Source organism: Ornithodoros turicata, chromosome 1 (genome assembly GCF_037126465.1).
Source record: "Ornithodoros turicata isolate Travis chromosome 1, ASM3712646v1, whole genome shotgun sequence".
NCBI lineage: Eukaryota > Metazoa > Arthropoda > Arachnida > Ixodida > Argasidae > Ornithodoros > Ornithodoros turicata.
This window is the reverse complement of record NC_088201.1, coordinates 36,693,409-36,716,300: the sequence shown is the minus strand read 5'-3', so window position 1 is coordinate 36,716,300 and position 22,892 is coordinate 36,693,409. Positions and strand designations below refer to the sequence as shown.

Below are 22,892 nucleotides of genomic sequence, written 5' to 3'. Positions count from 1 at the left end.
TTGCGCGGCTAAGTTCTGCTCGGTCCTTCCTTTGTGTTTTGTTTTGCTATGCGTTTTCATTTTCTTTTTTTGGCTATAGTCGTGACGACGCCCACTTCTGTGTGGCCAACAACGGCGAGCCTATCCTGCCATCACCCCCCCCCCCCTGCTCGGTGACCCATCTAACACTTTGCTCTCCCCGACGAACTCATGCACCCTCTGCGCATCTCCGCCCTTCATCCTCTATCCTCCATCAGTCTTTTTTTTTTTTTTCTTGCTATAGTCGTGACGAAACCCACTTCTGTGTGGCCAACAACGGCGAGCCGATCCTGCCATTACCCCCCTCTCTGCTCGGCACAGTTCTGTGAAGTTGGCCCAGGACGCACGATCCCCCCCATCCCCCACCCCACCCCTGCGATAGTCGTGACGTTGCCCGCTTGCACGTGGCCGTTCCTGTCGCTCAAATGTCAGATGTAGCTCAAACGCGGTCTTCTCACATCAGGAGGTATAACAGTAGCATTATGTGCAGTGGTTTTACACAATGCCGTCTTGCATGCACGGTACATGAGGACCGCAGTTACCACGCTATGTATGTCGCAACCAATGGAAACAAAAAAAAGAAAGAAAAACTATAATGTCTCCAAATCTACCCTTCTCCAACAAGTACTCTCGCAGGCGTCCTCGACTTATTTCAGAGTTGTCAACAATCATCGCGTACCAAGGCACGACAGCAATCATATCTCAAAAGGCAGCGCCCGCAGACGCCAGGTATAGAACACATAAATATAAGTGAGATAGGTAAGAGAACACCACGTAAGCTCGCGCACAATTAGGCAAGTTCATGCATATGCCGCGGACAGGAATAAAGGGGAGGCACGTTGTCGAGGGGTCAGGAGCCTGCGGACGCGCACCAAAAGCACCCCACGCTGTTTACAAGACCTGCACCACAAACAGCGGCCACTCTGTTAACCAGCGCGGCGCTGTTGTGTCACCGCCAAATCTTTCAATCGTCCGCCAAAAGCGAAAGACAGAATGGTACTCTTCTCAATGGGCGCGCTGGAGAAGAAAGCGGGGCCTATAGTTCTGCATCCCGTTAGGCCGGATCTACCGTTGCACTACAGTCACCCGCTAATAACCAACCGTCAACCTCAGTGCCTTTCTCTGAAGCGAGAAAAACCGCTACGTGAGGGGGTTTCGAACCCCAAGCAGGTGACGAATCCCTCCCAGCCTGGACAGGTGATGCCTAGGCGCACGCACACCAACGCTCTACCTAGCTCCATAAAACGAACGCCATCTGTTGGCAGGGAGGTTGCTCTTCAAACAATAGTGGGTCCATATGTCACGTGGCGCGTGCCTACACTCCACAAAGGACGCGTGCCACGAGCAGCCATTGTAGCGGCGCGTTCCCCGTCGCAGCTGTTGCACGAGATGAAACATAATAGAATTTCGCAGGCTCCCGAAATATCAAAAAGCTTGCCCATATAGATTCACCTTGTTCAGTGCACGTGAAGGAAAGCGTCTGGTTCCTCTTGTTTTCTTCCACGTCAGGAAGCAGATGATACAGACCATATCGCCCCCTCCGCGGACGAGTGCAAAAGTAAGAGAACAAAAAAAAACAGCCCAAAGCGCAAGTTACTGGACAGAAAGTTGAATGCACCGACACTTGCGCTTCTGCTACGTCACCAGCAAAGTGGAGGACAGACGGCAAGGGAGATATTGCAAAAGGCAGTATAGAAGATGAAAAAAAGAAAAGAAAGAAAGTAAACTAACGTACACGGAAACTGCTCTGTCATCGCGGTAGGACAACCAGCGATCGACGAATCACGGCACGTTCATCTGTACGCGTCAAAGTACGTCACAGTAAATTGCACCATTTTGTGTCGAAAAACCTAGACAGCGCCTGCACCTGATGATTACCGGCCAAGTGTGCGAACCGATCAATCTCTGTGATCCAGCCTCAGAATTCCTTCTCTCCATCATGCTAAAGTAGATATGATCAAACAGCTCCACTGCAGCGCGGCGATGATGCAATGCCGATGGCTCTGTACCTGTAAATACTTTTTTCGGGCATTTCCCCTTTTTTCTGAGTATAAATTCGCAATTATGTTTAGTTTTCACGGGCAAAAAAAATTTTTCAGATATTTTGCGAATGAGTGACGAGAGGCGATATTTGAGATGTTGGCTAAAAGGCAGGTAAAGGAGAGTTTCCGGCGCAACAACCTATACGCGCCAGCGCAAGCTTACATGTATCGACCCGCTGACAGTATGCCGAGGAAGAAGCTTCAGGTCAGTTGTCGTCGAACTCAGTGCAGTGTATTAAATGGGAGTCTGGCCATTAGGAGGAGCCTAAAAAAAGAGGTTCGCGACCTGTCAATAAAACTTGGGCGCATTTCATTGGTTGCCGTTTTCCATGGGGGCCGCCATGACACCAAAATTTCTCCACAATGGAAGATGGTGCTTGGAACGGCGAAGCTGAGATTTCATGACAATTTTTTTTTCATAAACTACTCTAATTTCATTCTGTGAGTATGCATCCTCTTGTAACTAGCTGCAAAATCGTCTTCAACTTTCGCTCCGCCATCATTATTTACGCGAAAACGACATGTTTCGTCGCTGCCGTTAGGCCTAGTGAAGACCGCGATCTCAAGAAAATAGCACCAAAGACGCCACTGATGCGTAAGATTTTGCATTATATCATTGCATTTTATTTATACATACATCTTTGCGCATTTTTTATTCCATCTACTCACGTTACGTGATTTAAAGCCCATACCGACAGCCGTCTGTTACGAAGAGAGCAGTTTTGCCGCTCTCCTGGCCAATCAGTTCTGCCAGCAACCGTTTTGTGCGGTTCTGAGTCTTCCCAACATGCCTCTCTCCATGCAGATGGCGTTGATAAAAGTGGGCGCAAAATCCGCCGTTTTGGTCTGTCACCAGTGATATCAGTTTCAATCCAAATCAATCCAGTTTCTCCAAAATGGTGGCACTCAGTAAATAAGCGTGAGGTATAAGTACTGGATGGCCTGTAATAATAGGAAACTGTATTTCGACCTGTGATTGGCTAGATACCTCAAAAAGCAGGTGGAGCCTCAGGTATATGCAGGTCCCATTAATGGCCAGACTCCCTTTTAATACACGGCACTGGCCGAAGTGCTCTTCTACTGCCACTTCGTAGTCCGCGGTCAAAAGTGGCCTCTACCGAAGTCGCTAATGTTCTAGATGAGGAGACTAGACTATAGTAAATGAATGAACGTGCAATACATTACATGACACTTGCCTATACGACAGTTGGAGGTAATTATCTGCGTTCTATAGATCACAGTACGCTTATGGTGAAGGCATTCAGCAAAAATGGTTTTCAATACATTCCATACCCCCTTTTCTTAACAATCTAGTCCAGTTTTCATATTCCAAGTTTTTCGGCACCTGGCTGCGGCTAGCGTACGGCTGCTATAGTTGCCAGATACGACGGTCCTTTACTGTGCAACCACGTTAGCATGTTATAGGAGATCGGAAGCACGCTAGAAAAAGGAGACGGGAAAAGAAACTGTGACATCGTGGCCTAGCGGTGTGATGTCAGCTGCTTCAAAGATTAGACACCACCACCTAGACATAGAAGGCCTGCTTAATGCCTCCTCTCACACCTTCGCACGTGGACAAACATGGGACGGCCACGGGGGGGATGAGCTTAGAGCACGGCCATATCGCTATAACCGGGCTTACCTTCAGTCTCGGCGTGGGATGGCTGCGGACGTCTATCACAGAACAGGGACGTTGTCGTTGGCGAAGACGTCTACGAACCTGGTAATGACAAGAAGACGAACGCTGTTGATATTCATGTCGTGAACTGCCAGGCATGGGAGTGCAACTCAGTTACAATCTAAGAACAGAACTTCACCGCACAACACGCGCAGAACCAACTGACATACAGAATGATCTCATGCCTTTCTTCATTTGTTGAAAATGCACTCGATGCGTACGCCTTTTTGTGGCAATTTGGATATACGAGTATGTTAATTTCCACACAAAGGTGTACTCCCCGCTCTCTTATCCAATCAGAAGAGCTAACTGTATCATTCGGCTCAAGCTTGGCGCAATGCGTGTTATGCGTTGAAGTCCTGTTTTCGGAGTGTCCAGTTAGCTAATGGAATGTGTGTATTTATGCTCATAACGTTTCATAAATTCCCCCATAACATGAAGCCACAGGTAAAGGAACTGTCCTTCTACAAGACTGCGCCTATAGAAGAAGCGCACCCTTAAAACAGAACTTCACCACATAGCACGCTAAAGGGGCAACCATTGCACAGAATGATCCCGTTATCACCACTGATTTGTGGAAAGCGCGCGGCGTACGCCTTTTTGTGACAATTCGCATGACTGCATAAGTCTCCCGTTTTCAACAAATCAGAAGGGAGAACGATGCCATTCCGGATGATGGTTGGCTATAGGAGCGTGCTATGCGGTGAAACTCTGTTTCAAGAGCGAGTCTCTAAGGTAACACGCTAAAAACAGAACTTCACCACATAGCACGGTGAAGGCCAACTACTGCACGGAATGATACCTTCATCACTCGCGATTTGCGGGGAGCGCGAGGCGTACGCCTTTTTTTGAACTGCATAAGTGTTCCAAAAAGGCGTACGGCTCCCGTTTTTAACCAATCAGGGGGCAGAACGATGTCATTCGGAATGGTGATTGGCTAAGAGCATGCTATGTGGTCAAGTTCTGTTTTTAGAACCACCTCTGCGAGGCCGACAACGGCGAGCTCTTTGAGCACTACCACCACCACCACCATCTGTTTTTAGAGTGTATTTATCAAATTTGTCAACACCAGCTGAGGTACACGCTCTTAAAACAGAAGTTCCGTTGAAAATGGGAGACGTACGCCTTTTTCTAGAAAATTTTGAATCTAGAAAATTTTAAAAACCAATTAGAAATGTTGCGATTATATTTTTTTGTTCCTGGAATCTAATCTATTTAAATGTATTGCGGTCTGTTTTTGTGCTATATTCACTCATATTGCGATATTTGCGATATTTTTAGTACGCATTCACAAAGAAACTAGAAACATGCTCCACGTAAAAGTGCATGTTTTATTGATTGATAGATTGTACGAGTAACCGCCTTAAATTTTGTAAGCCCGAAATTATTCTTGGGTCATTAACAGCATATCGCCCTTGCAGCCGTCAGCCAACGACATTTCATACATTGATTAGCTTGCACTATAGTTGGAGCGTGATGACACGTGCAGAGGGTGAACATGCACCTTCAAACGTATCGCAAGCTGTAACTTCTTTCGAAATTTTTGTGACTCTTTCGTGTATATAAGGGCCTCCATGTACGAGAATGGACGAAAGTTTGCCCGCATTCAGAGTGACGTCATTCTGCCTTCCCACGGGAGCGTAGGTACGCCTTTCCTGTAACATATTAGTTGTGCTCAAAATATAGCGAACAACGGTGCACCTCACCATGCTGAGATTTCATACGCCATTTCTGCATACTATGTACTTACCCATTCACACAAACATGCCAAGAAGCATTTGCGCAGTATGAGGAACACAAATAGGCAGATATCGGACAGAGATTTCTTTAAAAAATCCCGTTTTTATCCTAGGTGAAAGAATTCGCAAAAGAACACAGCACCTTGACAACAAATCAGGCAGCGGTATTAGTTTGGTGATGCCGATTTCCAGCATAAAATGTGGTAAAGCTACGCAACACGTGCACTCATGGCTTGGTTCCTGCAATGAACCTGACAGATGCATGAGTTTGGCTTCGTCCGCCCGCGTGCCGCCAGCCAGGTGGAAAAAATAGCGCGGGTCCTCCACGGCGTCTGCGACCGACAGACCTGCTCCGCCGCTGACAAATGTACAAGCAACTGATCATTCACCAATACCCCACTGGTAGTGAAGACCTGCTGCATGGCCCAAAAAGTGTCGGTGCTGCTGCCTTTTGAAAATAGCACGCCCAAAGATAGAGGAGCCCATGGGACAGTCGATGAAAGAACCATCTCAAAGGCGGCATCTCAAACCGAAAGCACCGTCATCCGCTATATACTGCTACTGTAGTATTACTGTTCAAGGCACGGCGTCATGGCAGAGAATTGCTCCTGGAAGCCTTTACACCGCATGTGTGCAGTCGATAAAGAGGTGCTAAAGTGCAAAAATGTCTCCTCGCGGAATGAAAAAGATGCCGTTACCTTGACACCAACACAAAAGGAACGGTAGTCACCCGTTGCGTCGTTCGTGATTTATGAGCGTAAGAAACCGCAATCTACCCTTTCTCTCTCCGTCTCCTACTCAAGAAGCGCAACAATGCGGAGAGGCATCGGATTGGTCTCCTCAAGCGATCTCCCGCGATGATTGGACAAATTGTCTCAGGAGACCAATGGGAGCCCGCTCCGCCTTCTTGAGAAGGAGAGCGAAAGCGTATATTGCGTTTTTTTTTTTCCTATCAATCATAGATCACGAACAACGCAACAGATGAATCCTGTTCCTTTTGTATTGCTGTTAAGGTAACGACATCTTTCATCCCGCGAGGAGACATTTATGCACTTTAATGCCCGTTTGAATTGCCCTTCGTTGCGTGATGCGCGGATATTGGAGTGTACAAACAGAGAATCACGATTCCAGTGTTGCAAACGTGATATTAAAGCGATAGTCTTATATACGGTCAACCACCGTGTAGGTCTATCCGTAGTTCTATAGGACCACGTGACATCTCCCATGGCACTGTCAAGTGTCACCACCATGTGGTAATATAATTTTAATTGCGTTTCAAAAGACCCTATTCACCCTTTCACTGTTTACAAACAGAAGGCACAAACTATTTGTAAACAATGAAAGGGTTTAACTGAAATGAGTGACACGGCGTGGCGCCACATGTAGCCGCTGACGCTGGGAACACAAGACAACTTCCGGTTGTGCCCTCTGTTTGTGAACAGTGAAAGTGTGAATAGAGCTACCGCATTTAAACGCCTTTGGCACAAAGCCCAAAGGTGCAGCCAATTAATTTTGTTTGTTTCCACCAATTATTGCGTAAGTTCGGGTTGTACGAGAGTGAAAAGGGCATTGTTTTCATCACAGTTGTCTCGCGGCGTAAAGCCACGAATTATCAGAATTGTTTTCGTCCCGTATACACGTACGAGTAAGCTTGACAGGATGATCGAACGACTGGAATGCATTTGGAATGATCGTATTCCTCAGTCGCGTTTCAAGAAATAACTCTGCCGCGAGATTTTTTGTTATAAATTGCGCGTTCTTCGCGGTGTCAATATAGATTTTTCTTTTTTAAACTGCAAATTGTACTCAGTACACAATTACACCCGTCCTTTCGGGGCCGGTTCTATACCTATAGGTTTACTCACGCCTGTTAGTTCACTTCTATAACACTAACTATTCGCGTGTTTTCGCTGCCACGGATCTGATATTTAAAAGTGTGACTTCTATACTCTGCACTCTCAGAAAATAATAATAATTTCAGTCCCTCAGTCCTTTTGAAGACCACATGCATTGCTACAACCACTACATAGTCCCGTTCGGGACTGCATGCACGGAAGTTCATGCGATGTGTAGGGACTATTTGCGGGGACTATTTGCGGGGAGTATTTGCGGGGAGTATTTGCGGGGAGTATTTGCGGGGAGTGCTGGGGAGTAAAATGGGGAGTTATACTTGCAATCTAGGTGAATAGAAACTGTAGTTCGTTCCCAAATTCCACTTCCTTTTTTTCCTTTAGTTTTAGAAGATGGCAGCCGACAGGAAATTATGTGCCCCTCTTCATTCACCAGTATCTGCCCGGTGCCTTATTACCAATCAGAAAAACAGAGGAAACGACTTCTCGTGAGCTGCTTAGTGCCTCGAGTCCGGCCGGAGAACGGAATTCTCACCCTTACTGTAGACAGCCGTACAGAGAGGACTGTTCCTTCGCTGGGAGCGCTACATGACACGAAACAACCCGAATAAACGCAAGGTACAACAAGCAAAGCATTCCGACACAGCTCGCTTGACGGGGCTAATATCGAGGCGGGCGCTCTAAAGCCCCCGGGTCCGCGTTGTCACGTGGTAATTTCGCGCGCCTTCCTTGGCTGGATGGTTGGTGGCGTGTTATTGCCGAGCGATCTGCCTGCCGCGTTTCTTGGAGCCTGGAAAAGGGAACCACACGGAAGAGGTACTTGATTGGGAACAACTGAGTCCGGGGTTTCTTATCTACAACTTGCCTATTCCTCCTCGGGTCTAAAACTAATATTTAAAACATTACGTAATTAATTTATATTATGTAATTAATCGTATAATTAGATACTTATTATTATATAAGTAATATAATTAATTTCGGCACCCACGGTGCCCATTTTCTGCTCGTCTATTACCGCCTTCGCTGTAAAACTTGTAACGCAGGTTCACATGGATGCACACAACACTCTTTTACATTTATTGGACGTAACTTGGGGCTCCATAAGTATTTTTTGTCAGTATTTCCTGCTCAGTCCCGCAGATAGTTTCTTGCCATGTCATGGCCCATCAGGTACACTTTTTTTAAAGTTAAAATGCACAAAAACAGCAAGTCGATAACAGGAGTCGAGTACACTTTCACCATAGCGCATTATATAGGTCCACAAGTTACTATAGTCGTGCTCAACCTAAGAACGGCATTGCGAGTGCATCTTCTTCTCCCTATTTTTAACCACCACACACACACACACAAATAGAGATACGATGATGAGATGATGATTTAACCACCAAAAGACAACATAGGGTTTGAAATGTTGTATTTGTAATTGCTTCGGATCACACTTGTGTTGGGGAAGTTATTTTAATAGTTTAGTGCACTTAGAATATACCACAACATTTTCCTTCAACACCCGAAATGCCGGTCTTGAGTTGAACACGACTATAGCGAGTTGCTACTCTTTCCCTCGTTGCATATTATGTGTTTGAATGCACGTTTTTTAGCCAGTGTGTTTTAGATGTATTGATGAATGGAAAGCTATCAGGTAACCAGATTGCCTTTTGGCTGTAGCTTCGATGCTGCGTTGTTGTAGCGAAACAAATAAATAAATAAGTGCCGAAAATGCAGCGTTCCTTTTCTTGGGGTCCCAAACGCTCAGCTCCTACACGATACCGATATTTCTATTATCCGGACGGTCGAGATCTTTACCTCGATCGTCGCGCGCACACACTTATGCAGAGATGATGGGACAGTTGTCCGCAATTACCGCAATAAAAAGAGAAGACTAGCGGAAACCAGAATGGCCTGAGCCCGTTAGAACGCTGACAGGAACAGGGCTCCTTGGGAGGCGGTATATCGTTCCCCCCTAATTACCCACTGATTCGTTACGTCCACATGCTCTGCTTCGCCCATGGGTTTGCTGGAGTTGTAGTGGGTGGAAGCCGTCGTTTCCGGAGACCATCCTCGGGGGGGTTCAGGCCCGTACAAAGCGCCTGCAGGCGGCCCAGCGAACCAATGAAACGTGACAGAAGGGGGGCAGACCGCCACGCGACGGCTCCTCATCAGGTTCCGGCGGAAGCTGCCCGCAATAGACACCTGTCGAGGCGCCCCTAACAAACACGCTAAACCGAACAGCTGGGCTGCGATGGGGGCCCTCTTGGAGCTTGTGTGTGGGGGAGCCGGACAGGTGAAGACGTCGTGTGCTATGAGAAGGAAATTGAGGGGGCGCCGGCGTGCAGTCGTACCCGGAGTGCACGCGCCGGAATACGTTTCAGCAAAACACCAAGAAAACGTGGAAGGTCTGGCCAAAAGACCGTCTCACACACGCATACCTCATAATGTTGGTCCGTATACTATACGCTTTCGAGGTCATGTCCTCTCTCTCCGGATGGAGGGGAACATAAGTCGGTGATGTACCGAGGCTAGGTTTTTGTTTCCTGTGCGTTCACTCTTGAAGACGGGAGGGGGAAATGAACGGGGGTTCCGAACGTATATGGTCCATACATGCGCGTTTTGCCTGCTGGAGACAAAACACCGGATTCGGCTGTTCCTGTCGCACTGTTTGCTGGAGCTCAGGGTTCACCGGTCCCGCATTATGGGTAGCTTTTGATGGAGCAGCGGATATTGTAGTGCAGTCGCCTACCCAGTGTCGTGACGTCAAGATAGGAGCGTGCGGCGTAGCGTGCTTTCCCGTGTGTGGTCTAAACGTCACCGGAAGGAATGGTGACCATCCGCCTATAATGAAAAGCATATACTAGAACGCTCGTACCTCCAAAGAATACTGCTGTGCCATTTGACAGCTGCATCAACAAGTATTGTTTCAGCACTGTGGGCGGCCAAGTCGGTCCGATGTCATCTGATTAGGTGTTTTGTCTCAAATATTAGTCTTACTGTTATAACTGAGACACTGATCTTGGAGGCATGGGGGGATTAAGCGATTTGAATCGTGCATCGGTTTCCCGTAAATATAGGCGCGGGGACAACTTCTCGGTGGAGAAAGTAGTTCACTGTACGAAAAAAGAGTGACAGGACAGCGACGGCACCTCTTGTCGCCGACATATCATACAGAACATGACTAGATCATATATATTCCACCAGCGGAATTTTTCATTTGCATCTTCATTTGCAATTTTCCTTCCCTTCTCTCTTTTTTTTTTTTAGTTGTGATTCTGGAGTCGCGCGTGCTTTAAAGTCTAAAAGATGATGGTGGTGGTGGTGGTGATGGTGAAAGGGCTAAAAGATGAGCTTCACCACTTAACACTGTACTACCCAACCACCATTCCAAAATGATGGAATGGTGGTTGGGTAAAAAACCACCACCACCACCACCAAATGATATATGGTCCCTCTCCCGTACTTTGATCGATGAAGGCGAAAAAATACACACACTCTAGTCGGATGGTAGTGCAAAACACAGCGAATCACAATGAATCTGTTAGAAATGGGAATGGTACGCCTTTTAAAGCGATAACGATAGCGATAGCGATGTAGGGCCCACCAACATCGACAGCCGTGTAGGTCAGTCAGTAACAGTTGTGGAGAGAGAAGAGAAGTAGGAAGAAGTTACATGGGCACCGAAATGAGTGCGGCCATAAGGTTACCACATTTAAACGCGTTTGGCAGATTGCCAAAAGATGCAGCCATTATTGTTATTCCGTGTTAGCGCCGCGAAGCAACTGTGGCTACACTCAAAGAAAAAAGGGGTGTCAAAAGGTGGTTACTTCTATAGTTACCACCTAGATCAACATAGCGTCTGATAAAGGGTGTAAAAGGGTGGTAAAAGCAATTATCACATATCCAAATTACTACAAAAAGGCGTACGCCCCCACGCTCACCGAATCAGAAGTGGTAACCCCTATTGTTCGTGGCAGAGAGTGAGGTAGCAGGTAGAACTTGGCAACCTTTTTAGGCACAACATATGCGACAAATATTACCTCCTGAAAGGTATAACTGCTCCACCCTTTTTTTTCTGAGATTGTATGAGCGACGTACGCTGTAAGAAAAATTTCCGTAATTTTACTGCACAAGTAACTGCTAACTCTGTTGCCGGCATATGTGCCGTAACCTATATAAATATATATATGTGCTGCACAAAATCCGTTTGGAGTGCACACTTCACAGTTCCGAACTGGGCTTTCGCAGTTTAATATCCCTTTAATGCAAGTGTCATTCTATTCGCTTATGGGAGCTGCGCAGTGTGCACTCCAAACAAATTTTTCGCAATAACTATGTTACGGCACATATGCCGGCAACACAGTTAGCAGTCCCTTGTGAGTAAAATTATGGAATTTTTTTGCAGTGTACAGACGTGAACAGATGGGGAGAGGACAGCAGGAAGGAGTGGGGGACAGAAGGGTTAGTATGCGTCATGGGCCGACTTGAGGGGGAACTGTACAAACATTCATCCGGAAAGTCTGCCGGAAACCCAGGGAAAACCTGAGACAGCACAGCCGGTGCGGGGACTCGAACCCGCATCACCTCCCAGTCTCTGCGTGGAAAGCGGTCATCCCAAACACTATGCCACGGGAGCTGGTGCCACTTGGCATTTATGTTAATATGTTAGTGGACACAGAAAGGTGTGCGCTCTGCTCTCTCCTCTAGTCAGCAGGTACGACGGTATATATCATTTCGTGCGGTGGTCTGCCTTGAGCGTGTTATGGCCGGGGTGAAGTTCCGTTTTGAGAGTGCATCGGGCCCAAGTTGATGTCGAGATTTTCGGGCACTATATACGGCTGGCCAGCCCGTGACCGACGAATTGCGCAGAAAAAGCGGATCCGCGCAATACGAGCCCTCAGTTAGGTAACGTACAGTATATGCGGTCCCAACCGCCGTCGGAGAGAATGGCTCAAGGACCAATAGTTGGCACACGGGAATTCGTCAAAGCAGAGCAGAGCAGAGATACATTGAGATAGCGCGGCCTATACGTGACAATCCGAGGCTTTCCACAGACTCCATGAACACTCTAAGAAAAAAAGGAGTAAAACGGGGAGTAATTGCAGCTTCTACTCCCCTAGTCTGCAATTACTCCCCATTTTACTCCCCTAACCCAACATTTAGTCCCGACATTTACTCCCCAGGACTGCAAATTGTCACTAAACTTCACAAATGGTCTCCTGAATGCAACAGTCACCATAAATATGTGCCCTTGGTCAATTTGAAGGGCATAAGGTTGTATAACTCAGACAACGTTGCAATTTTCCAGCCACACAGAGTAAGAAACAGTTAGCGCATCTTTCTTCGCAAATTGTGCCCCAGTATGGCGCAAGATTTTATATCACTCGATATATCACGGTTGACGGTTTGCTTCAAAGTATTTTCATGCATGCGCACCAATTATGTACCTGGGACTCTTACGACAGCGCGTGAAATGCGGTCTTCACTCTGTGACATTCATTTACTCCCGTGCATTTACTCCCGAAAGGGACTATTTTTTGTGGCAATGCAATTACTCCCCAAAAGGAGTAAAAGTACTCCTTTTTTTCTTAGAGTGGAAGGGAGTGTGAGTCACGTTGTGACGCGCGTTGTGCGTCTCGTTTTGCGCCTGCATTGGCTGCAACAACAGTTACTATCATTATCATAATAGAGATTACGTTTTGCGTACCCGCACCGCTCGCACACTCCTTCGATGGTGGTCCGCTAGGAATGTCTCGTATACCTAGAAATTCTGCTCGTAACAGACCCACAACCAACGGCCATCCGTTTCTGCCTCCTGATTTATTGAAAACGGGAAGCATACACCTTTGAGAGACAACGCCAAGTCGCCGCCACCACCACCCACCACAGGGGGATGCAAGGTGTCCCCCAAAGTGAGTTACGTCTCCATTTTCAACAAACAGAAACATACCGTTCTGCCGTGTTACATTGTGCATGTGACGCCTCCGATGGAAGTTGATCTCGCAATTTGCTTTCTTTCGCGCTACTGACTTCATGAAAACAGATTCAGTTTTCAGGTATAGAAATCGAGGCAGACAGCGCGTAAAAGTATTCGCCGTTTTGAGCGTTCATGGCTCTACCACACTCTAACAACAGATGGTGGTGAAAGGGCTGTCGGCCTCACATATGTGGGCAACGTCACGACTGACGCCCTGGGGAATGTGCTTCCTGGGCCGACTTCTAACGGAACTGTGCCGACATATGTCTGAAAGCGTCTGAGGAAAACCCAGGAAAAACCCCAGACAGCATAGCCGGCACCGGGATTCGAACCCGGGTACCTCCCAGGTACAACAGAACTTGTCCACCTAACACGCTCCAAGCCAACCGGGAACATTTCGATCCGGACAATTCAGTGAACAGTGGACGATGGCAACACAAATTTAAAAGGGAATATAAACTGGAACGTGATTAGACAATTGCAAAGTGGATCTAGCATTTTCGTTTCTGTCTAAATAACAGGAATTCCGAGTTTTCTTCTTGTTCCCGGCAGCGAAGTCCTCAAGCAGCATGAAGGGCACTTCGAACATACTTTGTTTTATCGCGTGATATGCCTTCGGGAACCGTCACGCAAAATATTTCGTTTGGGAAGCGCGAATTTCCTGAGAAAATTAGTTTACAAGAATGTGCGGAGCGGCTGTGACCTCGCTCAGCGACTCCTTGCATGTAGTGACGTCAGTTCTGCAGAGCACTTTTTATTGGCTGCCGAGAATCGCCTGCTTGAGAGAACGACCGGACGAGACGGACGGAGCAAACTACAAGTGCAAAAAGAAAAGAAGGAAAATGAAGGCGCGTGCCCACTAACTATTGAGCAGAAGACATGACGTCACAGACTGGCAACCGAGGGAATGAGCTTTTCTGACCCGCGAAATTGAAAGCTCTCTTGCGCATCGAGATTGCGCGCTGCACCCGTACTATTTGTGCGGATGTGTATCACAGGGCTTGTAATCCATTTCTAGTCCTCCTGACATATATATACTACCTTTGACAATAAAGTCCGGTGGATGAGGTCCGAACACAAAGGCATATGCATATAGTTCAGGAGCCCGATACCCGATCTTCAACTTGTCGTTATCCCCATAACGCCCGTAATTCGCCACGAGCTCTTGCTAGGGTTGCCACCTTTCGGAGTGCAAAATACCGGCTGAGGGAGAGGAGGTGGAATAGAGGGAAAGGAGGAAATGCTCGCGGGAAAGGGAAAGTGGGTGAGGTGGTGGAGAGTATACAGAGAGAGAGAATGAACGAACGAGCGTACTCGCTCAAGACAACAATGATAATAATAATGAATAACTAAGAAAACGACTGGTGGCTACGGAGTTGGGTCTGTGTTCCAGATTTATTCAAGCTGTAGTGGAATGTTGAAAGGAAAACTCCGTAAAAACCCCTATGAAAGGCGTTGAGCCACAAATACCGGCAAAAGGCTGCCGGTATCCCCTTCCTACCGGCAACCGGCAGAGCGAGCAAATAACCGGCCCTGCCGGTATAATGCCGGCCTGGTGGCAACCCTAGCTCTTGCGCGAGCCTACCAAAACGACTTTGGAGTGCGCGAACTTTAAATATAACGATAACGCTTGCTACGTCAGAGTTCAAGACCGGGGCCGCCTTGAAGTTGTCCCCGTCCATGGCAATGCACTGTTGAGAACCATTGTATACAGGTGCTGGGAACTACAGTGAAGTGGGATGATATTCGGCACTCTCGTCACACTGTGCTGAATCTCGGATACGTCGGCTTTTCGTGCGATTTAAAAACATCAAACGTTTAAACCATTCATACACTCACTTCAAGGACACAGCATCATCTTCGTGCCCTTGCTTCTGCACAGCGTGAGTTTCTTTCGCTGATTTCCCTGGTTTAAAGCAGAACAGCAAATTCATCTTTGCTCCATTTTGCACTGGACGGCTGATTTCAACACCAACTCAGCCATAACACACGCTGTTGCCAGACCACCACGAGCCTATATATAACTGCGTTACTTGATGCCTTAGGCACGCCAACCTCGGTCACCGAACTTTATTGTCAAAGGTAGTATATATATATATATATATTATTTTTTTAGTCCTTCCATGCTCCTTTAACACAGTCAGAACTGGGATCCATTGCAGGAGTTGAGTTGGTTCTGGGTTCTCTGAACGTGGCATACACGAGCTCAGTTTGGAGCGAGTTTTGCTGAGCCTCAAGGAGACACGCATCCTCAGATGGGAAGGGTCACACAACATGAATATTTTTTTTCATATATTTAACTAGTACACATTTTAGCATTCTCCTACGAAGGGTAATCAAATTTCGGTCATGATCGAATTGCCTCGGGGCCCAGGTTAGCTGAAATTGGATATTCAACAGGGTTCGAAAGCCAATTGCGTATAACTGCATAAGACCAAAGACTTACGTGCAGTGCAACATGGTATATTCCATTATCATTCCATCATATTATTCAATGTCCCAGGACTAACTGGTACCCAAGTGCCCCCCTCTCGTACAGACTACCATTACTCATAAACACAACCTTTGACAGAAACATTAATCCCGAAAGCGCCCACCTTCGCACACCCAAACGCTATTTTCAATAGGCGTTACCATACTTTTTTTTTTTTGTTGCCATAGTGTCAACATTTGGACACGTAGTATAATACACTTGCGTTGTACCTCGTGCAAAGAAATTATGTATTTATAGTGATGGGACCAATCCAGAATTTTCTGAATCCGAATCCGAATCCAAGGAAGGTTTCTGCGAATCCACGAATCTTTCGAATCCTTTCTTAAAAAAGAAAAAGAAAAAAAGAGAGAGTTTAAAAAGCCAGGGGAAAAAACACCTATACTGAAAAGTATTTTGAAGCAGAATATGATATATTTGTTTATTGAAAATCAAATTGTATAATAGTTCACTTTCAGGAGAAAACATATCCATATACTTCTTCCTAAGTGTAATTTATGTAACATGTTGTTCATCGACTACAGGAAATACATAAATTCTCGAGTTGTTTCCGTAAAACTAAGAAACAATCAAAAGCAAAACCGTGCTACTTTTAAACTTGTAATGTAAGAGTTCCTGCCTGAACTCTTTCAGTCCAGAGCAATGTAAACAAACATACAAGAAAACATCCGCCGGCCAATCAGGCTTTCGGCGGACTCCGCAGGCGCCAATTTTAAAAAGAAACAAACAAACGTGGTTGGTGGATTTGAAAGATTCGATTCGCAGTTTTGGACACTGGGATTCGGATTCCCGAATCCCTGCCTAGGATTCGAGGATTCGGTTGGCACCATTTAACATATGCGCTATGTATTGGTGTTGGTTTGCTTTTGGATTGGGATTTGATATTGTTGATTTGATATTGGGATTTATTGTTTGTTATTGTACTTGGTTATTACTGTACTATTGTTTTCTTGCACGCTATCTGCTGTATGGGGACCGTACCTTTGTCAAACTATCTCTCTGCAGCTCTTGGTTCGTGTCATAACACTAACTGGTGGAACTAAATTCAAATTTCCTATGCTATTATGCACCTCAAATGAACCCTCCTATCGCAACATAAAAAGCAAACCGTCCCATCCGATTCAAAACAATGTTCTATTTCTCTAGGACCGCAGCTGCACTGAACCGTTTGCTTTGGACCTAAAGATGAGCAGACACGAAAAATAAATTATGCGAAACTTTGGCTAAAACTGTACCAAATCCAAAGGGGGGGGGGGGGGGGGCATTGCCAGCAAACCAGATTCCGTTCGATGCATCGTGTGATTCAGTCCGTGATGCTCATATCGTTTTGAAGCGCCATCAATATGATATGGGCATTCGGAAAACGCTACGACAGCCGTTATAACAGCTTCCTAAGACTCCGACCTTGCTCTCTTTTCATTCTATTCTCTCGTGCACATGTGCAATCGAAGTGGTACGAAAATCGAGGGACCCCCGATCTATCCTTTTGACGTTGATGGGTACGCCAGCAAGGCGTAAAGAGGCTCTCGGGGTTTGCGATCCGCTATTAGGTGGGGCTTCAACTGTGTTTCCGTTCGACCAGCAGGGCAGCAGTCGTTTGTAGCAGCCATCTGGCTTCTACCAGCAGGTGGTTGTGTGTGGCTGGCCAGCCGACACGTGACTGCCGCGTGACGTCACCAACCTGGCGTGCCAGCCCGCACGCGTGCCCTCTCAAGTAGAACGTTGTAACGGTACACTTGAAGCGAGCTCGCCTGCTGCCAACGGCGCAAGCCACTGTGACCAATTGTTGCACCTTGCCAATGGCCATTGCTCTCGCACTTGTCCTAACTACAGTCTGTTTGACCTGCTGCTATATTGGCGCCTGTCCGGGCCAATTAATTCCACTAGCTCAGAAGGATTTTCGTTAGATTTATTTATGTTGTCGTGCTTGCGGACTGAGGAATACTTATAAGTATTCCTCAGTCCGCAAGCACGACGAACGCAGAAACTAACTGCAAGTGGATCATGCAGACATTCCAATATGTTACGCAAACCTCGCATCGACACTCTTCCATACGGCCATGTCCTACAGTCGTTTACCCGGAATCCCACGCACGGATGGGAGGGGGTTGCAAAAAAATGGGGGGGGGGGGCATTATTGCAGTTACGTCATAACAGCTTAACGTATCACTACTGACATGTGTCTAAAGCTGAAATAGCAAGGGTGCTCAGGTAAAAGAGTTAGGGGGTCGCCAAACATTTAGGGGTTGTAGGGGGGTCTGGATAAATCACTGGTGTCCTACATCTTCGGTACGCCGGACTGCCCGTTGCCCGCGCTGCTTTTCCTCTGTATGTTGATCCGCTGCGCGCGGTGTGTCGTGCAACACCGGGTTACCGAACATGTTCGAGGTTACGGTGTATCACCGTTTCTCAAGCACGTACCTCTGTGAAGTGTGTGGAGCACAAAGTGATCACGAACCGGACTAGTGCACAAACATTCCGCTCGTTCCGAATTACGTGCGAAGTACATGGGAATAGTACATAAATGAATATGTGCAATGTGCAAGAAAATCCAAAAGAATCCATTACAGATCTAACTAAAGATCAGTGAGACCATCAAATACGAGTACGACCTGGCGAATTTTTAAAAAGACGTTAATATAGGCGAAACCTAGAAGCATTCAGGAAAATCCGAAAGAAATCGCCAAGAACCAATCAAATGCACCCAAAATAATCACAGTGTAAGTTCAAGGAGACCGAATCGGCAACAGTATTCTGTATTTTTTTCCATTTAGTTACCAATGGCACCGAATTACATGCCTTCGATTGTTGTCTATTTCCGTATACTACTGTATATCACATACTCTTTAATTCCCACCCCGCATTAATGTCATAATAAAAGTTGTAAAGTTTTTCCTCGCAATATTTAAAATTACGCGTAGATTAATTTAGCTAGTACTCGAATTGTGCCTGATTACGGTATCTCTCGAGTGTCGGTGTTTATTTCAGCATTCTTTCATTTGTCGAAGACAGTTATACGAACAGGAAGTACATGCAGATTCTGAATGATTGAAAAAGCTATTTTTCGCCGCGTACCAGAAACCAGATAGCAACCGACGAGATGCATGTTCGTTCCTCCTTTGTCCTCGACGAATTACTGGAATTTCACCGGAGGATGAACGTCCATGCAGTTGCACAGTGCCTTCGCGTCACTTCTAACCAATCTCCCGTTCTCAATCAATCTCCCGGAATAAATCTCGTGTCTTCAGAATCCTACCGAATTTGTATCATTGTTATCTATACGTGTATTCTCTCAAAATATCGTTTCTCCATATGTGACGCCGACGTGTTATGAAACCAATTTCTAGTTTTGAGAAGTATGACATCATTGGATGCCCAATCTACTAACGCTCGCTTTCCATCTCCTCATCCTCCTCACCACACTACAACTGCTGGCAGTCTTCCAACGGAGAACGGAAACGCACGCCAGAGCTCCTAGTGACGTCACCTACTCTTGGAGAGTGCGAAACTATGAAGTTTTGCCGGGTTATTTCGAAAATACCTGGAAGCGCTCCCTGGCGGCACTCATATTTTGCGTGCCGAGTCTTTGAGCGAGGTTGCCATTTTTATACGAAATCAAATATTTTCTTAGACCGTGTAGTGGCAAGTTAACTGGTGGGCAGCGAGGGAAGCAGCATTGGGCTCATCCAGGTGTGGCTAGGTAGGCGCCAGCACGGTACTGCTTGTCGCAAACACGTGGAAGGAGGAACACACAGCAAGAAAAACTGGACGGAAAGCGATTTCGTGTCGCCGTGTAACGTTTGCTGATAATATGGTCCTTCCAGCTCCAGTCAACAATAAGCAGGGGCGGATTTAGGGGGGGGGGGGCACCCCCCAATTTCTGTCGTTACATAGAGGTTCAATTGACCTTGGTAATGTAATATGTAGCATGCTCTCCAAGGCAGGACCCCCGCCCCTCAGAAATATCCTGGATCCGCCTCTGTAAGATAAGCGCTAGAATAGGCTGGGCGCAAAGCAATACCCAAGCAGCAAAATGTACTGAAAGTCGGGTGCAATAGGGGTGGACGGGTAAGTGGAAGACCTTGAACAGACTCGTGAAACTAAGGAACATCGATAAGACTCATACCGTCCACCCCTATTGCACTCGACTTTCAGTACATTGTGCTGCTTGGGATACCGCTACAGGTAAGTAGCCTAATCTTCCATGTCACCCCATTTTTCGTCTTCTTCGTGGATGTGTTCGTACACGTGTATGCGACAAACACCCCCCCCCCCCTTGCCCGCCAGCCGAGCGCTTATCGGAGGCAGGCCGGAGACGAGCACAGTAGGTGCAGTGCCGTGCAACGGCTCAAATGCATTTGCACTCTATAACCAGCTATAGCTGCCTTTAACCCACGTCGCGGTTTCCCCTAAAATGGGCATGTCGGCTGTTATTTTCGAACCAACAATCTCCGGGCGCTCGTTGGACCTAAACGCGATGGGACCTAAATGGACACTTGGATGCAATACGTGTGGTTCAAGGCACATCATGCACACATTGTACTGTACGCCATAGCGTTGAGGAAGAAATAACTATTTTTCTACATGTCGTTGGTTGGCGTGATGCAGGCCCTTGAACACGGGAACAGGCTCTGACGTGTCAGATGGAGCGAGAACTATGGGCATTCACACTGGTTCTCATGCGGGTTTACAACGATGCAAATAACAAACTCTATTATCCGGCACACCTCGGTGCCGCAACCCCTTTAACGCATTCTGGTGAACTGTGCCAGCATATGTAGTTTTGTTAGTTTCGGAGACAAACGGAGTAGACGTCGCTGCCGAGGGATCTGCTCTTTTTAACACGTATATGAACGAAAACACATTAGTTCCGTATCAAGCACCATCGCAGAAACATTGTACAGTCTATCCATGTTCTAACCGTTCTAACAACCAAGTGGAAAGGCCGCTCGGTCCACGTGCGATGTCCATATCGTCCACGTGCTGAGCGCCAGAGCGTTATATTTTCAGCGTGCATAGATTTCCAAGCGACCCCAATAATATGTCAGTTCAACAGCAGTGAAGAGGGTCATTTTGACATGCCGGAAGACCGACAGCATAATACATGGTATCACGAGAGCAGATGTGCGCCAACACGCGTTCTCAAGTAACGTCAAGGTAGTATTGCGCGGCAATTTAACACATTACAACCTCTTACCTTCTGCGTATGTGTTCCGGTCATATTGCATGCAATACGAGAACCGTGGGGTTTATTGACAGTATACACGTCTATTCTTGACGTAAACATCATTGCGCAATGGCAGTCCGTTCGGGGGGGTCCGGGAACAGATATTCAGTCACGGGATGGCGCGGCGGCGACCGCCGTTGTTTTTTTTTTTTTTTTTTTTTCATATTTTCTTGTTTCATTAATAATTCGTGGCTGAATTTTGCCCACCTGAGGGTTCCTTAACGTGCGGTAAAAATCTCAACACACGGCACACCGTATTTAACGTCCCTTGCTGCCGTCCTCAGCCGGGTTCGAACCCGCAACATTGGGATCAGTAGGCGTACACGCTACCAACTGAAGCCGGTTTACTTGACACGTCGCCGTGGAAAAATCACTTGCCAATTATGACATGAACAAGTTCCAGGTTACCTGTTTTGACGAAGACTTTGTAAAGCAAAGCACAGGGGCCAAAGATGTGTCACGAATTATGTGCTGGTCTCACAAGTGTAATTCACCATCAAAGGGAGTGCGCACAGAACACATGAAAGACGTATAGACACGACACTCGACACGTGTGCTCTCCCTTTGATGTTGAATTATACCTCACCAACTCGCCCAGCTTTCCGTTGTTACAAGTGTTGTTCACCCTTTTGCAATAAACAAAGCAATCGCTGCATGGTTGTCCGAAATAAAACCGCTATTTTTCGATTTGATAATGGTTACTTACCATATGTCAAATGTTTCAGTTGACACTGAACCCTGACTGTACAGTGCCCAATCCTGCATACGACACTTGCAGCAAAAGCTTCTGCTTTACACTAGTGCATTTTCCCCTGTGATTAGTTTTTAGAACTTCACGCAAACACTGTACTGGGCTGTGGTTGGCTTCTTGTTCCCACCTGTCTGTGTAGGTGTTCTACACATAGCCGGGGGTAGGGTTTCGGGGGTTCAAACCACCACTGAACTCGTACCTTTGGTAGTGCATTTGGGGAATGGAAAACGGAGGGGGAATCCTCCTCCCCCATGTCAAGTTCCAATAGAGCCCCTCCCAAAATATTTTTCTAGCTATAATAATGGTGCTCTAGAACAGCCCGTGGGTCCTTCTGAAGCTATGCTACTGTCTGGGGCCAACATACTACTGGCAGTAGCGACATTAAGACATTTCTTGTTAGGCAGCACTCTAGACCCGTCTAGTAAAGGCTTCGGTATGGCACCAAGGATTCTAGATACTGTGGGATGCACAGAGTTGGAGTATGTTCATGTTCTTCCTAACCGCAAAAGTACTTTTTAGGATACTTTTCAACGGGCATTTGGAAGAAACTTAACATCAACATGAAAGCTATTGTTTCATCCCTGTGCAGAACTGCTGAAGAACACCTGGGATGCCTACTTCTCAGGTAATACTTGTTGTGCATCTTCAAGGTATACACATAGGGAACCGAGAGCCAGCTTTTATGTGCCAAATATTGCACAACCGAATGCTGGTCATTTCTAAAATACTACACATCAGAATGGAAGACCACACTAGACAATGCATGGTTTGCAATGATGAATGCTATTACTGTCGCTACTGTCTTCTGAGCTTCCCGAACACACTGGACTATAATTATGTTTATAACAACATATCATATGGATATCAATAATAGAATCATCAAAACATTTCAGCACAGCAACAAAATTTGTAATTAAGCTTGTGCCCTCTATTTAGCCCTTTTCGTACCACTGTTGTAGTCACTGACTGATCTTTCTGACATCAGGAACTATAGAACCTGCAGTTAATTACGTATCAAACAGTCCAAATTCTTTTCCAATGGGAAAAATTACTTTTTCGGCTTGGAAACATCTCAGTCAGGTGTTTCTCAAGGAGCTCTACAACTTTCCAAGTAACACCTCGACACTTAAA

General features: G+C 46.5%; 1 protein-coding gene across 6 annotated transcripts in view; it reads right to left on the bottom strand.

The window, feature by feature from the left end:
* LOC135398297 (zinc finger protein SNAI2-like) overlaps positions 1-21,808 on the bottom strand; it is an 84,890-nt gene extending 63,082 nt beyond the window's left edge. For 5 of the 6 annotated variants that reach the window (XR_010424074.1, XR_010424078.1, XR_010424077.1 and 2 more), the window contains exons 1-2: positions 20,981-21,088; positions 3,703-3,780 (exon numbers count right to left, since the gene is read on the bottom strand). Coding sequence is in view for 2 of the 6 variants with exons in the window: in XM_064629720.1 (XP_064485790.1) it covers positions 3,703-3,780; positions 20,981-21,073 (171 nt within the window). In the remaining 4 variants the exon portion in view is untranslated. Of the gene's footprint in view, positions 1-3,702; positions 3,781-20,980; positions 21,089-21,716 lie in introns of those variants that run through there. The other variant, XM_064629728.1, reaches the window with a different exon arrangement.
* Between the last annotated feature and the right edge of the window lie 1,084 nt (positions 21,809-22,892).